The 18330-nt window shown below is 38.4% G+C and overlaps 1 protein-coding gene across 1 annotated transcript; it reads left to right on the plus strand.

The window, feature by feature from the left end:
* LOC109235064 (40S ribosomal protein S5-like) lies at positions 12730-16456 on the plus strand. Its single transcript, XM_019401070.1, has 5 exons — positions 12730-12739; positions 14604-14686; positions 15432-15703; positions 16021-16224; positions 16402-16456. Exons 1-5 carry the CDS (start codon positions 12730-12732, stop codon positions 16454-16456), a joined length of 624 nt encoding a protein of 207 aa, XP_019256615.1.

Consider the following 18330-nt stretch of genomic DNA (forward strand, 5'->3'; position numbering starts at 1 on the left):
ATTGCAATAACAGAAGGCCTATCCCTTTCCCTCTTTTGCTTTGTAGATTGCATTGATCATCCTCTATGTTTTGATTCTAATGCTTGGTTTTCTTTTCTTTCAATGGATACCAAGAAAGTATGTGTTGTCGACTGCAATTGTTAAAATCCAGATTTTATCCAATTGTAGGATCAACTTTTGTGTAGTTGGACCACCAACATGATTATTAATAAGTTGATTGTTTGGCTTTCTCATTCTCATGGAAGCAGGCTCAAGAATGTAATTTTAGAACTTTCTTATGCAAATGAATTTACATCATATAAAGCATATTATATTAATATTCAGTCGGCTTGATGGCATTGCTTACTTTTTTGTGTGGGTAATTCTACGAAATAATTTTAAAACATATAAAATTATATTTCTCAGCGTTGGACCACCCTTTTTTTCACGGCGATGCTAGGTATACGCCCGTGTTGTGCACGGGCACGGGATATCTAGTTTAATAATAAGAAAGGGAAATGTCACGATCCAAAACTAAATCCTGTCGTGATAGCGCCTATCGTGGTATTAGGCAAGCGACACACTCCCAAAACACTTCGATATTTCATTAAAAGATAAGTAAAAGCTTTTTCATACTGAAATTTCATAAAAGAGTTCAACTCAAAAACAAAATGCGGAAAGATAGCCCGATATCGGGGTGTCACTAAGTCATGAGCATCTACAACTGTTCTAGAATCAAAGTTTACAATAATCTATCAAATGCTATAAAACAGAAAGAAAGATAACAATGGAAGGAGAGCCAGGGGCTGCGGACGCTGGCAGCTACCTCGTAGGTCTCCGAGCAGTCAACCACGCACGAGCTCAACGACCCCTGCGACCGGTCTCACCTAGATCTGCACACAAGGTACAATGAGTAACGTGAGTACTACCAACTCAGTAAGTAACAAAAATAAATAAGGAACTGAGAAGTAGTGATGAGCTATGCAAATACAGTTATCTTAATATCCTTCAAGTAAGAACAGTCATGCTTTCAAATTCAACAGTTTAGATCACATCAGTTCGTGCTCAAGTAAACCGGATATCAAGTTTTCCAGAAATTTGTACAACAAGGACAAATAACAACTAAGTGCAACAATTAACTGAAGCAAGTACACCCTCTCAAGGCAACAATCACTTAGCTCATCTCAACAGCTCAATCACTCGGCTCTCAGCCCTCAATAATCATACTCAATAGGTACCTGCGCTCACTGGGGGTGTACAAACTCCGGAGGGGCTCCTTCAGCCCAAGCGCTATATCGCTGCGGTGTGCAGCTCGATCCAATATATAAACAGCCATAAGGCTCGTTGTGGCGTGCAACCCGATCCAATATAAATAATCAGCTCGAAGGCTCGTTGCGGTGTGCAACCCGATCCAATATATACATATATAGCCCTGAGGCTCGTTGCGACGTGCAACCCGATCCATATACACTCATATAGTTCACAGCTCGGCACTCAGGCCCTATCTCAGTCACCGACCTCACCCGTCCCTTGGGATCTCAGAAAACATAGAATTCAGCCCAAACAGAGATAATAACATGTATCAATGATAAATAGGAGTGGACGGAGGTAAAATACGCAAGTAATATCATGACTGAGAACAAAACAACAATTAGCAGCTAATTCAGCAAGTACACGACCTCACAGGTCTCAACAACGATAACATAAGGCCTAAATATGATTTCTAACATGAAGTACAGTCAATTTCCATGAAAACGGAGGGAACATGTATTAAATAGTAGGCTAATTGATTCCACAGTCTCACGGGACAGATCAAGTCACAATCCATACGGTGCATGCCCGCACGCCCGTCACCTAGCATGTGCGTCACCTCCAAAATAGTCATACGACACCATATCCGGGGTTTCATACCCTCAGGACCAGATTTATAACCGTTACTTACCTCAATCCGAGCAAAATCCTACTCCGCGATGCATTTGCCTCTCGAACAGGCCTCCAAACGTCCCGAATCTAGCCAAAAGTAACACAACACAATCAATATATGCCAACGAACCAATTTTACAAAACAAATTACTAAATTGGACTCAAATCCTGAAATTGACTCTAACCCGGCCCACGTCTCGAAATCCGAAAAAAGTCACAAAACTAGAAAGTCCATTCACTCACTAGTCTAACCATACCAATTTCATCAAAATCCGACATCATTTGCTCCCTCAAATCCCCAAATTACTCTCTCCAAAATCCCAACCCCTAACCCCTTATTTTACTTCAAAAATCCTACTAATTAGGTGGAAAATCAATGGGAAAACACTGTAGCTAATGAAAATAGAGCTCAATCAACTTACCTTACTGAATATCCTTGAATCCCCTTCAAAAATCCTCCAAAAATGGTAGAAATGAGCAAAATTCGCGAAGTCTTCTATTTATAGGTTTTGCCCAGGCTTTCCGCACCTACGGCTCAAAACGCGCACCCGCGGTGCCGCTTCTGTGCAAAAACCTCCGCATCTGCGGAAAGTCACTTAAAATCTCTGGACCGCTTCTGCGCCTCTAGATCGCATCTACGGTCATCGCAGATGCGAGAATGACATCGCACCTGCGAACCAACACACGCACATGCGCCCTCTCTTCCGCTTCTGCGGCCATCGTAGGTGCGGCAAACCCCTCGCACCTGCTGACTCAGCCAGCCCCTCTTCCTTTCGCTTCTGCGGTCACATTCCTGCTTCTGCGGCTCGCACCTGCGACTCCCACTTCGCAGGTGCGGCTATTGTTGATACCCAATTTTTCCCTCATATATTTTAAATGTACATATATACTTTCAAATAGTGCACATGCATTATCATTGGATTTACAAGCATGCACAAGTATTTTTCAATAATTTTAAGGGCTTTAAATCAATTTATTTTTTTGTATTTTTATTGTATGAATATCCAATAATTATCTTTCATATTATTTTTATGATGATTTAATCATCTAAATTCACCATTTATGCCAACATAGTGTTTAAATATTTTTAGTACATTTTTCATAATTATATTTGCATTTTTAGGCTAAATTACATATCTTTACAATAATAGCCCATATTAGTGTATAATCACATTACTTATGCAGAAAATGATCTTTTATATTTTTAGAATGTTAAATAACTATTTTAAATTATTTTAGTGCACAAAGGATATTTTTTGGTATTCATTTATTATTTTTATAAATTATTTATTTGTTAAAATTGGGTATTTAAAATCTTGCCCATTTTTATTTAATTCAGACCAACCCCTGGCCCAAAATCTAACACCCTAGCCCAAATAACCCCCAGCCCAAATCAAATAACCCCTAACCCAATAAACCAACCGGTACCCGTTCCTATACCCGACCCAAACCCCCATTTTCAATCCTGGCCGTTGATCTTTCAAGATCAACGGCCCCCGTTCACCCTTCCCTTTTTAATTAACCATCTCTAACCCTAATACCTCATTCCCTAAACCCCGACGCCCTCAAACTGTCTCTTCTTCCCCTCTTCTGAAACCCTAGCATCGTAATCTGATCAGCTCTAACCCTATACCACTATAGAATGGCAAGAGTGGTCGATGCAGCTTTTACCCGAGGGGTCGGGATCGATTTCCACAGAGAGCTAATATTGGTTTGGAATTGGGTTTCTCTCTAATCTAGCTATGTGCGATGTTCTTAATTGCACTTCCAATCATTCTTTGTTTTGGTTACTATTCTACTTTTAACACTAATGAAGAATGAAAATAAGCTAAGTACGATATTTTTGTAAGGGATTTCTCTATTTGTAAAAAGGCACTAGGGAAGTGAATTACACCTAGGTGAGTATAACGGGGTCTAAAACTTAGGGCAAACTTGTTATAATTGGGATCATGATATAACCATTGCACATAATTACTCACTCTATACCTCTCGGTAGTTTGAGTGACTTTGCCCTAATTGGCTTTCTCAAGCCCAATTGGGTGTTCAAACAATGCAAGCAAAATCGGCTCAAGTCGGGTATTACTATCTCTAGGTTTAACCCTTTAATTGGGGCTATCAATCTCTTGAATGCACCCCAATTCCTTGTTAGCCTGAATTACCTAGACTTAGTCACTCTTTCTCAAGAAGAGCCTAAGTCAAAAAGGCATAAATCAGTGTTTGCAACCACCAATTCAATAATTAAAGCATGAATCAAGCTAAATATCATTAACCAATAAACATTTAAGCCCTAAAATTGAAGACCCATTAAATATACACACTAGATTGAGCCACAACCTAGCTAATAGGTTTAGCTACTCATAATCAAAGAAGAAATCAAAGATTGAGATGAAATATAGCCCATAAAAAGTAATTACAAGAGTAGAATGTAAGATTAATGGTTAACAAAGCTCTAAAATTACTCAAAAAAGCAAAAAGTTGTTGTTCACGTGTTCCTCTAACAACATATACCCTAAAAATCTGAAAAAAAACTATTTATACACAGCTAAATTTTCCGGACAAAATTGCCCCTACGGAGATTCCGCTGATAGCGGAAAATTGATCGCTGCAGCGCTTGGACTTCCACGGTCGCGCAAAATCAAGCGCGGACCGCGGTTCTTCTCTTCTGAGCTAGATCTGAACTTGAGCCCTCTGGGAGCGAAAAATCACCCGCCTCAGCGCTCCTTCAACCGTCGCCGCGAAATATGTTCGCGGACCGCGCCTTTCAATTTGAGCTTCAAACTATAGTTCTCTGATTCTTAATTCCTCTGAGGGATTGGACCGCAGCCGCGTCAGATGATACCGCTGCCGCGCAATTTAACCGTGGGCAGCGGTGACTGTTAAGCTCAAAAATGACTCTCTGAACCTTACTACTGCTGAGAGCGTAGTTAAGACCGCCTCAGCGGTGGACCCTCCGCGTCCGCTCAAATTCTTCGCTATCAGCGCCTTTGACTCAGCTTTGAACTTGTGCAGGTTTCACTCCTTTTTGAGTAGGTTATGACTTTCTTGTCTCTTTTTGACCAAACATTGGAAACAAGCACAATAAGTTAGCTTTCGGGAATACTTGTACACACTTTTAATCCAAAACCTAAGCAAAAAGGAGCATAAAATAGGCTAGAATCCCTAGTTATCAACTCCCCCAAACTTAAGATTTTGCTTGTCCTCAAGCAAACAAAGTAATTCCCACCTCCTCAAGATAAAAGAAAGGAAAATTTCAGCTGTCCTAAAGTAACCTCATCAAGCATCAATTGGGACTAACAATTACCCTCAACTCAAATGCATTATTAACAATACACAACCTTTTTAGCACCATGGCTTTAGTGCGACACAAAAGCAATCAAGAGTTGACTCAACTCATCAAGGAAACTCTTTCTACTACATTGGTCATTGTGGAACCCAAACTCATACTGCTCGACTCTCCATATTCAAACCTCACTTTTAGATTGTAGCACTCAGAACGAAGATTGTGGAAAACACACTCATCTCTCTCAAAGGAAGGTCACAAGTCCGGCTCTAAGCACCATAAGCTTGCCCCTTATGTGAGTTATCACTAATGTAAGCTCACTCAACTCAAGATCATATAGGGCTTTTGCGGGAATGTACTGAAGGCTTTTGGTTCAAGGTAGGATATATTGGTCTATGAATGTTTCATCTTTCCTTAAGCACTTCATTTTCTTCATTTTGGCTCACATTTTCTTGACTCTTTGAGTCATTTACTTCTTCCCTAGGGGACTAGACAGACACACTGTCACTCTTTCTTGATCATGTCAATCCTTTTTCTCCTTTCTAATCATTCCAATCCCTTCATCTTTGCTTTTATTGAATCCGTTCATTTTTTTTCTACATTGTTCATTTTTTTTGGCTTTTTCTTTCTTTTTGTTTTGCCTTCCTTTTTTTTTTCCTTTTGTACCTTTTATAACTTTTGCATTCCTCGTCTCTTCCCCCAAACTTATACTTTTTCCAATTGTGCTAAGGGAAGATCAGGTGCCAAGAGAGGATCATTTTAGAATGGATAAAGGCTTGTATCATGGTTATTGAAAGAACAAGGGCTATGACTCAACGGGGTTGAATAGGGATATCATTTTTGGTGGGCTATGGATGTTTTCAAGTCTCAATTTGGATCAAGAAGAGCCTATAATCACTTCTCAAGTCGAGCTATACTTAGAATTTTGCCTAGACAAACATTCAGGGCAAGTTCTAGACTTATTGGCACGGGACTTATACTTGCAAATCAATACATCACCTCACAAGCATTGGATTGCTAAAGAGACAGAGTCCAGGGCCCACAACAACGTTAGGTGAGATTTGAGCAACACAAATGGTCTCTAAAAAAATACTTGATGATTGTTTAGTCAACACAAGAGTCTAGAGGTCACAACTATCACCATCCTTTACGCATCAATTTATTTTTAACCATAAGGTCAAATGTAAATGTGTTAGGCCCAAGTGAAGCTTTTTCTGAGGCACTATTGTTTACTAGCTGCTATTTACACAAAAATAAAAAGAAAACAGACTCAAATCCTTAAGAAGGTTGTCATGCCATCCATCATCGGGAAGAGCCACCCGGTTCACACAAACTCCACCTTTGGAAAGAACCATGGCATTAAGAAAACCAAAGGCTTATTGGTTACGAAAACTTGTAAAAATAAGAAGCTACGAACTGAAAAAGTAGCCACTAAATGAAATAAGAAGCTATGCTATTAAGGAAAATTGCAAAAGAAGTTATGAAGTAAAATATGGAAAGTAAATTGAATATGTACAATAGGGGATCGAGACGAATATACATAAGAGGGAATGAATATATACATGGAAAAGTAACTTTATATACATACCGAAATTGAAAAATAACGAAAAGTGAAAAATAAATGGTAAAGTTATATACATACCAAAAGTGCAAAATAACAATAAAGAAAAATCAGTATCATAATTACAATCCAATTATCAAATCATCAAAATAGGACCCCCCACCCCAAATAAAAACTAGCAGTGCCCCCAATGCTAATAGCAAAAATAAGATCAAAGAGGGGTTAGAGAGTAAAAAAAACTCCCTATGGGTCCTCTGTCTGCATGGGGTCCTGTGGCTGGATCCCTGGATCACCTCCCTCGGGGTCCTGTGGCTGGCCTGAGGCACCTCCCTCAGGGTCCTCCAGCTCAATCTCCAAGTCATCAGCCTGGGGAATCAGTCTCCTCCTCCTAGGCTCTCCATCAGCCTCCTGCTCCGGTACCTGTCTTACACCCCATATTTTCGTACGTAAAAATATGCCATAAGTAAATTGATGAAATCTCGAAAATGAGATATTATATCCCGCATTTTCGTACGATAAAGTTTCGTCGTAAGTTAATCGACGTAAGTTCGGGAATGAGATTATTGTGAGATTATAAGTATTGTACTATTTCAAACAAGTGATAAGTAAATTCATGGAAGTGAGAGGGTGAGCGGATCAGAATTTCGTCTAAATTTGATATTTTGGGGTAAAATACGGTCTAAGTTATAATACCCCGTATTTATGGACTAGTGCCACACAAGGTACCATATGACCATAATAGAAAGGTGTGCAAAGTGTATTAAAAGTGAGTAGTATTTTATGTAATTTAAGATAATTCTTAATTATGTGGGTAATTGGTTAATTATTAAATAGTGGGAAATTATCAAAGTAATCATGATATTAGTATTAATTAATGGTAAATTGGGATGAGGCTTGCACTACCAAAAACGTGGCAGCCCTTGAATTTGGCAACAAAACCCATTAGATGACTCATAAAAGGTTTGGCAAGGTGTCACTTTAACATATATGTATGGCAAGAACAAGAAGTATACAAGTATAAGGCCTTTAACATTCTTTAAGCATTCTTCCAAAGTAAGTTACATTCTTTCAAAGTGAGTTACAGTCTTTTAACATTCCTTCAACGTGAGCTACACAAATAAAGTTGTGAAGATACAACATCACGTTTCAGAGAAATTTGCATACGTGATTTATAATGGTCGGAGCTGTAACGTAAGATTTTGCGATTCTAAGGAAGTACGGTGCAATTATTCTCAAGAATATCATATGGATTTTTCCCTACTCCAATCTCGCCGTTACGTGATTTGTTGCAATTGACGTATATTAGAGGGATTGTCTAGAGAATCGGCTCAGGTATGTTAAGGCTATCCCTTCTTTCTTTTTGGCATGATCTATACAACACGAACGAAACGAGCAAATGCACAACTTCCATAAATGATTCTATTCATAGAAATACTAGAGATTCCTATGTTCTTGATTCCCCATATGTCTTATTATTCTATCATTTGTTCATGGGTCTCAGAAAATACGTAAATTGATAAAGTTTATTTCATGATGTTATAGGCATAATGGTCTTATGACGTGCCAAGAGATTTTATTAACGTATTTCATATGCATTTCATCCATTTATACATGCACATTGACCCATGACCAGATGGCGTTATATATATATATATATATATATATATATATATATATATATATATATATATATATATATATATATATATATATATGGGATATGGGAAAGGTTATGGCGTTATATACCCACCACCACCTGATCAGCTGGTATACGTTGATGATTTTGCCCATAGTGGCCGAGATGATATGACGGGATGCCCTCAGAGGCCTGATGATGTTATGAAACATGTACCTATGCACGACATGACATTCATACGCATATGCATGACATTATAATTATTTTATAATTTACAGAGTTATCCAGACTTACAGGTTGAGTCATTTACTCTATATTTCTTCTATGTCTGTTATGTACTTATTTATGTGCCTTACATACTCGGCACATTATTCGTACTGGCATCCCTTTCGAGAGTCCTCCAAGTAGGCTATCAGCTCAGCGGAAGATGTTGGTGTGCTCCATTTGCTTCGGAGTTACTTGTTTGGTTAGTATGATTTAGACGTGTATTGCTTGGTATTGATGCCCCCTTTTTTTCGCAAAATCGGGTTTACGACATTTGGGAGGACAACTCTATTCCCTTTTGGGATTTGGGTTTTTTGGAATTGAAGAGTCGCCACCTAATAATTAAGTGCATTAGGACACTAAGGGTTTTTGTGTTGAAAAATCAGAGTTTGGGTAAGGGCTAAAAATTATCTCGAGGGGAAGGTGTTAGGCACCCTTCAAGATCCACTAGTGTGGTTCTCGGTTATGCTATATTGTGACTTCATGTAATAAAATAAACAATCAAAGATTCAAATATACAAAATTGCAAATAAGCTAAAAAGACTTTGAAGGTAAGTAGGGAAGACAGAGATTTACGAAAAGGTTTGAATGGTTTTTCAAGAAGAGACGAAAACAAACAAAGGGAGAGGGGTCCTAGGTTCATGATTAATATGGATCATTAATGCAATACTCAGTAATTGCTCCTTAGAAAAGGGGCTACATGAGATATTAGCACATCGGTCATCATCTCCATATTCTACTTTTCCCACCCCGTAATGGTTACTAAACGCGTGTGTTGGTTACGAATACTTACCGCGTGCTATTATTCGTCCCGTTCTATAAGTCCTGGAGGGTATTTAGGACCACTATTCCTATGTGGTAGGGACTAAGCTGAACCCTTAAGTTTAAAGGCAAAAATGCTAAGCGACATACATAACAAATAGGACTGCACATCAGGGAACATACGAAATCAAATAAAGGCTCACAGATCCCTCCTCAAATGAACGCATAATTAGCACGTCTTAAACACATTCAAGGTCTTAAAGATATGAGTTTTTTTACAAAGGAATAGGTAACAACAGTTAAAGCATGGTTTTAAAAAATGAGGTAGCAACAGTAATTTTATGAGGTACAGGACAAGTAAAATAGCACGATTCTGGGCAGAGGTTGGTAACCCAGTGATTGAGAACATAAAAATCAGAAACTCAGTAAGAGTAAATAGGTGCACCATTTCAAAATCGTTTCCAGATGGAGCAGAGTTTTTTAAGAAAAATAGAGTGAACTTCAGAGAATCAAAGCAAGAATGGGAGCGGCAGAGTTCGAATTTAAAAGAAGTTGGTTGGTCCTAAACACGATTAATCAATTCTTATTGGGCCTAAAGTTTGCCTAGGCGTCGTATACATTTTCTGATTATTTTAAGGAATGGACATGCATATTTGATTCTGATTTTTCTAAGGTACGCATGATAATGCATTTGCAGAAACGTTTCAAACACTCAGCAATATTTTAGCAAAGTTATTAGACTAACATGTTAATTAACCACTGTAATTCGAACGAATAAGAAGTCCTAAGGGCAGGATATCTAATGCACATAGGAGTACCTAAAACATGATTTCTAACATGCCGATGCAGTAATGAAAGTTTATTTGGCTTGTTGTTAATTGATTAAAGTTATGAAGTGAGTACAATAACATACTGAGAGTGCATGACCTAAAACATAATTTCTAACACATGAAAATGCATGCCCTAAGCAGGTTACTATTGCGCAAATAGGTAAATAAAACCTATAAACAAGTTTTCTACCCATTACTTAAAATAAACATGCATTCCCCTCCCCCATGTTCACTATCATCCCCAATCGTTCATTTACAAATTATTACAAACCAATAGTATATGAATTACAGTAATAAATAAAAAATAAGAAGTTATTCTATAGGGAGCCTTCAATCAGGCCCAGTCTTCCAACCTCACTTCCTTCGAGTTTCACAGCCTTTGCCATGGTCTAGGTGCGGCAAAGCTCCCTAGGGCCCTATTGGGTCCTTGGCCAATACCAGCACCTAAACACTTAGAAGAATGCAGGACAGGTACAGTGTGGGATTACCAGCCTTGTGTGTCAAAGTTCAGTGAGTACTCAGAGGTACCCAAAGCAATGCTCACACGAAGGGGGCAGAACCTATTCTCTTAGAGTAGTGTGAAATGCAGGAAGAAGTAGTTTAAAAGAGTTTTCAAAAACAAGGGATTTGTTTTAAAAAAAGAAGACCAGTTCAACAATATAGGATTGCATACAAGGATCATGGGGAAAGGGAACAGATAGATCACATAATGCTAGAGGAAATACAGAGATTTACTGAAGCATGACTACACAGAATTCGAAGATTCAGGGGACCAAGAAATGATCAAACTTAAACATAATACTTAGACAGCAACAGGGGGGGGGGACAATTATAACAGTTAAGATAAAAGTCAGTTAGAAGCACGCAGATCAAGCAGGGCATATAAAGTACCAGGGATCAGGGGAATTAAGAAGTGGTAAAGTTTAGGCATAATAATGTATAGCAATAGGATACGGGCATAGTAAGTAGAAGTTAGGGATAGACAATGTCATATTACAGGCTTTGAATATAAATCAGAAGACATGGTAAAATACTAAGACAAAAGAATCAATAGCATGTTGAGCAGTAGAAGCGTAAATAGAAGAAAATGAAGAAGATAATGAGCTGAAACAAGAATAAACACATTGATTGGAGACTTGAAGATTAATTAGGACATACCAGTAAGAGAGCAAGAGCAGGATGCAAAGACAAAGTGATAACGCAATATTAGCCTTGGCTTACAGACGGCTAATAATAGGCAAGAGCAGAGAACAACAATAGAGCAAAAGAGCAGGAGAGAAAGAGCACAAGAGAATGTAGAATTCAGAGTATTCAGTGATGTGTGTCTATGTTTTGCTAATGAAAGAGTAGAGTATTTATAGTTCTGAAAACGAGTAGAAAAAATAAGGTAAGAAGTTAAGTGTAGTATAATTATAGAAGTAAATACAATTAGAATCCCAATCAATGTAAGTACTCCCCTTCAATTGGGGAGTCTTAGTTCAAACGGCTACCATAGTGACAAATAAGGAAAGAGAACTAATTGAAAGACTAATTTCAATCATACAGAGAGTAGTAAAAAATAAGGCATGTGATTAGGACCAGGTACAAAACATATGAATTAAGGAAAATAAGAATTAATTGGCAAAATGCTTGCATATAAAATAAGGCAGAGTATTATTCTGAAAATCAGTAAGAGTGTAAGGCAAGTAGCACAGTTAAAGGAAAATACACAAAATCAGTAAAGAGTTCTAAGGCAAGTAGCACAGTTAAAGGAAAATACACAGAATCAGTAAAGAGTTCTAAGGCAAGCATTATAGTTAAAGGAAAATACACAAAATTAGTAAAGAGTTCTAAGGCAAGTATCATAGTTAATACACAAAGGGATCAATACAAGTAACAAGTAACAAACCGTAGGACTCATCAAGCATTTAAATAACAGTCATGCGATTAACAGGGAGAAGTACTCATAGAACAGCAGGAATTAAAGGTCGGAACAATGAATCAACGCAGGAGTTGCAGAGAACACATAGATGCATAGTCAAGTAGCAAAGAAACAACCCAAGATACCTAGGGTTTCATTAATACTCGTTGAAATAACATAAAATCAGGAGATAATAGCTTAAACACAGTAGAGACGTTAAAAATTATAGGAAACCTTTATGAAAACAGGGTCAAGAAACCCTAGTTTCAAATAGGAGACAAAAATGCTTAAAACTTGATTATTTGTAAAGATCGAGTAAAGAAAGGTTTAAAACATGAAGGAATGGGTCACAAATCGTTAAAATACAGATGGGTTTTTAAGAGACTTGGGTCGAGGTTAGGGTTTCCTAAGAAAACAGAAGAAGTAGAGGTAACCTGGCCGTGAAACTCAGGAACCATGGTTATTAGAACACCATCGAGTCAAAACTAGCCGGAGAAAGGCCGGAAACAAACCAGGCAAAGCTTCAGTGATTGACTTGTATGGCGGAGGCTTCTGGGGTCTCAAGGATAGAGGGAATCGGCGAGATAGGGTTTCATGGCGGCTGGTGGTCGAAAGAGGTGAGGTTGGAGGTGGTCGGAGAGATGGTGGAGGTCATCGGAGAAGAAGAACCAGAAGGTTCTAGAGAGAAGGGGGAGAGGAAGAGACGAAGTAGAGAGAGACTGTCTCGAAAACTGAGGGGTCGAAGGGGGGTAGTTAGATTTAATTAAGGAAAATAGATCTGGGCCGTTGATCTTACTTGATCAACGGCTCAGATTAAATCGGGGTTGGGCCGGGTTATATTAGGGATTGGGCTGGGGTGAGTTTAATTGGGTATTGGGTCAACTAAATCTGATAGAGGTGTGGCCAAATTGGCTAAAATTGAAATAATAAAGGGTTGTTTATTAAATAGCCAATTTTCCCTCTTTTATTATTTTATAAAATAGTTAAAAGATTTTAAAACAAATTAAAGGTACTGAACTTAATTAATAATGTATAAATATTAATCTAAAAATACTAAAAATGATTTTATAATTGTAAAATACTGTTAATGTAAAATAGGCTATAATTGCAATTATATGCAATTTGGCTTTAAAAATACCAAACAAATGTGTAAAAATATGCAAAAATTACCTTAAATATCTTGGTATAAATATGAGAATGAAAATAAATTATTCACCAAAAAATGCTAGTCTGGGAATAATTATTGAATTTTGTACTATTAAAATAGACAATAAATTGATTTTAAAAATCTTTAAAAATAAGGGAAAAATACCAAAACCCTTGGGCATGCTTATATATGCATGTACATGCTATTTTGAGAATATTTTGAGTATATAAAAATATGTAAGGAAAAATTAGGTATCAACAGAGAGCTGAGTAACGAGTGACTGAGAGGCCCAAGGGGCCGTATTCTGAGTGATCCTTTGTCCGAGGGCCCCTGTTATGATGTTTCCACTGTTTTCACTCTTCTTATAGATAAGCCTCTGTTGGATATATTGTCAAGTAACTGATTTCAAAGTTTTAAACTGGAAATGATGAATTTATGACAGAACTGATTTTAAAGTTATATGTTTTGAACTGTTTGTCACTGCTTTCAGTCCATTATTTACTTTAGTTACTTACTGAGTTGGCGTACTCACGTTACTCCCTGCACCTTGTGTGCAAATCCAGGTGCCCGAGCGGCCGAGTGAGAGCTTTCAGCTATTTTCCAGTATCTGCCGGGGATTTCGAGGTAGTTGCATGGCGTCCGCAGCCCTGATTTCTCCCTTCTATCTTATTACATTTCGCATTTCTAGACTATCTATGTAGTAGGTTGTTCAGACTTGTATTAGAGGCTCTAGACTCGTGACACCAGATCAGTGTGGGCTGTGTAGTTTCTATGTCTTGTTGACTTCTGTATATCTATCTTGCTGTTTTAAACACTTATTATGATAAATTGGAAATTTAACCGTGTTAGCAAATGATTTATTAAATGAAAATAGGTTGCGGTTTGATAGTTGGTCTGGCTTGCCTAGTAATGTGATAGGCGCCATCACGACAGGTATTTGGGGCCGTGATACAAATTCAGCCCAACCCGCCCATTTGCCACCCCTAAGTACATATAGGTAAAGATCTCTTCAGGCTATTTGTGACCCAAAGATAGTGGACTTGGGCCTGATGATAAAGTCAGATTGTTGACACAGCAAAGCAGAAAGCCCAACATTTACCGGGCTGAGCTATCGCATTAGCATTTGCCCAACTTCCCCAAAACCCTACTATAAACTTTCTAGGGTTTTAACGCAGCAGACAGCAGCAGCAGACAACAGCAAAGACTCTTCTCCGCCGAAGGTGAAACACAAAAATCATGTGAAATGTATTGTTTTAACTATAAATTCAGTGCAACAGGTGAATAATCGGAGCAAAAGAAGAAATGGACGCAGGTGTAGTAGCCGCCCCGGTGGATGCAAGCGCAGAGAATAAGGTTCACAGCGATGTTATGCTTTTCAATCGCTGGACCTACTACGATGTTCAGGTACCTTCCATTTCTCTTAATTCCTTTTAAGTAACTCATTTTTTCATAATGACATATTTATTGCTGCTAAAAACTCCTTCCTTTTCCTAGAATCAAGCTGAATGTACTTCCTTTAAATTATACTATGTTGCTCCACTTAGCACTAGAAGTTCTCTACAATTTATCTGCTGCTATATAGATATCTCTACAAGACTGAGAGGTTTCTAGCAAAAATTGGTGTCCCTTACCTATGTAGATCCTTTGCCATATTATTCGTTCATCTGCATTGAATCCAAGAGATTTACGTCTTTTTGGACTGCGCATGTCCATGTGATTTTAGGTTTACCCGTCCCTGTTTAGATGACGTTCACTCAGCATGGTTGCACTTCTATTAACTGGTACCAGATAGACAAATAAGCTAATTCTGGGGAATGGGGAGATTAGGAGGGTAATATTATGTGCTTTGCTGTTTAGTTTCTTATTCCATGAAAACTAGGTGTTGTTATTCAGTAAAAGTGTGTAATTCTTTCTCAACAACATTCCTGAAGTGGAGAATATTTTGTTAGAATTATAAATTTAATAATTAACAGACACTGGAGAGAAATAGAAAATGAAGAGTGTTAAGTAATACCTAGGTGATTGTTATTTCTGTTTTTGCCTTTTATACTTGAGTTTTATTTTTAAGTTCCTCTATTAGTAAGGTTGAAACTTATCTTGAATACAATTTAAAAGTTCTCTCTAACTATGATCTCACTTTTTGGTGAAGATCAATGACATCGCTGTTGAGGATTACATCACAGCAACAGCTTCCAAGCATCCGGTTTATATGCCATACACAGCTGGTAGATACCAGGCTAAGCGTTTCAGGAAGGCCCGATGCCCAATTGTTGAGAGGCTCACCAACTCTCTTATGATGCATGGACGGAACAATGGGAAGAAGCTAATGGCTGTCCGCATCATCAAGCATCCAATGGAGATCATTCATTTGTTGACTGACCAGAACCCAATTCAAGTAATTGTTGATGTTGTCATCAACAGGTGCGCACTGATGACGGGCGCTTAATTGATCCATATATTCTTCTATCTTTATTTTTGGGGTAACAATGGGCCCATCTTGGCATCAAATGTTGTTTCAATATTTGTAGATATTGGTTTGGCCATCCATATTTGCAAATACTGACATTGAGTATCCAAAATGCTGGTGGGTCATTTGAATACTAGTTTAACTAATCTCAAATAAAATAATGATTTTTGCTAACAAATATTCAACTTTCTTCAACTGTTTTTTTAAGTGAAGTTCATGCCTACCATATATGTCTCATTAATAGCTTTGTCTTCTCCATTTGATCATCTAGTGGGCCAAGGGAAGATGCAACTCGTATTAGTTTAGCTGGTGTTGTGAGGCGTCAGGCTGTTGATATTTCTCCACTTCTCCGTGTTAACCAGGCCATTTATTTGCTGACAACTGGTGCACGTGAGAGTGATTTCAGGAACATCAAGACCATAGCTGAGTGCCTTGCAGATGAACTCATCAATGCTGCCAAGGGTTCTTCAAATAGGTAAAAGGCTTGAGATTTTGAGTGTTCACGCATCTTAGAAAATTATAGATATATTTCAAACTTACTGCTTCGTTATAAAATAGTATACTTGATTTGTGAACCTTTTTTTCCAAATCACTTTCTTTGGATGTTTGCAACTTATTTGGTTACTACTGTGGATTATGTTTGTTTCTGCAGCTATTCCATTAAAAAAAAGGATGAGATTGAGAGGGTTGCCAAGGCCAACCGATGAAGAGGTCGATATTGGAGAACTATTTACAAGACAGTTTTGGATTGTCATTTTCTCATTTCTTTTGTCATGTAGTATTTTAGCCTGTCATGGAGATGAAAGGATCCAATTATCAGCATCTGCTATTCCTTGTTGAGTTAATTTCTTGGATTATTTTACATGTTTAAACTTGATATGCTTGGAATTGGTATAGATGTTAAAATTTGAAGTTCCTTTCGTCGGGTTCTCAGTATTTTTTTTTAAAAACTTAATATGCTTGGAATTGTTATAGATGTTAAAACATGAAGTTCCTTTGGTGTAACGACCCGACCGGTCGTTTTGAGCCCTAGGGCGTCGTTCAGCAGTTTGAGGCCATGAACAACTTCATTTCAGGTATTGTGACTTGTACGCGGGGTCAGAATTGAATTTCGGGAAGTTCAGAGTTGATTTGGAAAGAGAATTCTCATTTCGGAAGCTTAAAGTTGAAAGAATGAACTAGGATTGGAATTTTGAGTGAACGACCTCGAAATCGGGATCTGAAGGTTCTAGTAGGTTCATATAATGATTTTAGACTTGGGCGTATGCCCGGTTCGGATTTTGGATAACCCGGTAGCGTTTTGGCGCCTATTGTGGAAGTTAGCATTTAAAAGGAATTTCTTAAGTTTGGCTTGAAGTGCATTTCATTGTTATCGATGTCCGTTTGGGATTTCGAGTCTGGGAATAGCTCCGTATGGTGATTCTGAAGTTGGGAGCGCGATCGGAAGTGAATTCGGAGGTCCGTAGGTCATTTTGGAGTCATTTGGCTAAAGATAGAAATTTGAAGGTTTTTGAGAAGTTTGACCGGAAGTGGACTTTTTGATATCGGGGTCGGAATCCAATTCCGAAAGTTGGAGTAGGTCCGTAATGTCGAATATGACTTGAGTGCAAAATTTGAGGTCAATCGGACGGGATTTGATAGGTTTAAACGTCGGAAATAGATGTTTGGAATTCTAAAGTTCATTAAGCTTGGATTGGGGGTTGATTCATGATTTTAGCGTTGTTTGATGTGATTTGAGGCCTCGAGCAAGTCCGTAATATGTTTTGGGATTGGTTGGTGTGATTAGTTGGGGTCCCGGGGGCCTCGGGTAGATTCCGGGTGGTTGACAGATCGATTTTTGGAGTTGAAGAAAAGCTGAAGCAGCTGGTATCTGGTATTTCTGCACCTGCGAAGTTTTGGCCGCAGGTGCGGAGCCGCAGAAGCGGCCAGGAGGACCGCAGATGCGGATTTTGGGTGAGGAAAGCTGGGACTGCAGATGCGGTTAGGGAGCCGCAAATGCGGGACCGCACCTGCGGAAAAGGGAGTGCAGAAGCGGAAGCTGGGCGGCTTGGGAAGGAGTCGCAGAAGCGGCGTTTTGACCGCATAAGCAGAGCCACATAAGCGGAAATAATTCCGCAGAAGCGGAAATGCCTGGAGGCAGAAAGTTTGTTTTGAAATCGGGGTTGAGTTCATTTCTCTCATTTCTTTCAAGGCTTGGGCGATTTTTGGGGAGCTTCAAGTGGAGATTTTCGTCATCAATGTTAAGGTAAGTTATCCCCACCTATTTTGAGTTGAATACATCAATTATGTATGGATTTGGGCATGAAAATTAGTATAAAAATTGAGGTTTTGGTGGAAAACCTAGAAAATTTTATTCTTGGAATTTAGCCACGAAATTGAACATGGAATTAGGAGTAAATTGTATATTTGAGTTCATAAGGTCATGGGTAATCTTTATCTTCGAAAAATTTTGGATTCCGGGCGCGTGGGCCCGAGGGCGTTTTGGTCAACTTTTCGATCGGAGTTAGGAATTACTATAAATTAGATTGTAATGAATAATTGGGCATATGTTAATGGATTTGTGTAACCGTTGGCTAGCTTT

The sequence above is a fragment of the Nicotiana attenuata genome, chromosome 11 (assembly GCF_001879085.1).
Source record: "Nicotiana attenuata strain UT chromosome 11, NIATTr2, whole genome shotgun sequence".
In the NCBI taxonomy this organism is placed as follows: Eukaryota; Viridiplantae; Streptophyta; class Magnoliopsida; order Solanales; family Solanaceae; genus Nicotiana; species Nicotiana attenuata.

What these genes read in the sequence shown, in the direction of transcription:
- LOC109235064 (XM_019401070.1), top strand. An exon ending in GGACCTACTACGATGTTCAG is followed by an intron (nt 14,687 to 15,431) that starts GTACCTTCCATT and finishes TTTTTGGTGAAG; the next exon opens with ATCAATGACATCGCTGTTGA. An exon ending in GCCAAGGGTTCTTCAAATAG is followed by an intron (nt 16,225 to 16,401) that starts GTAAAAGGCTTG and finishes TTGTTTCTGCAG; the next exon opens with CTATTCCATTAAAAAAAAGG.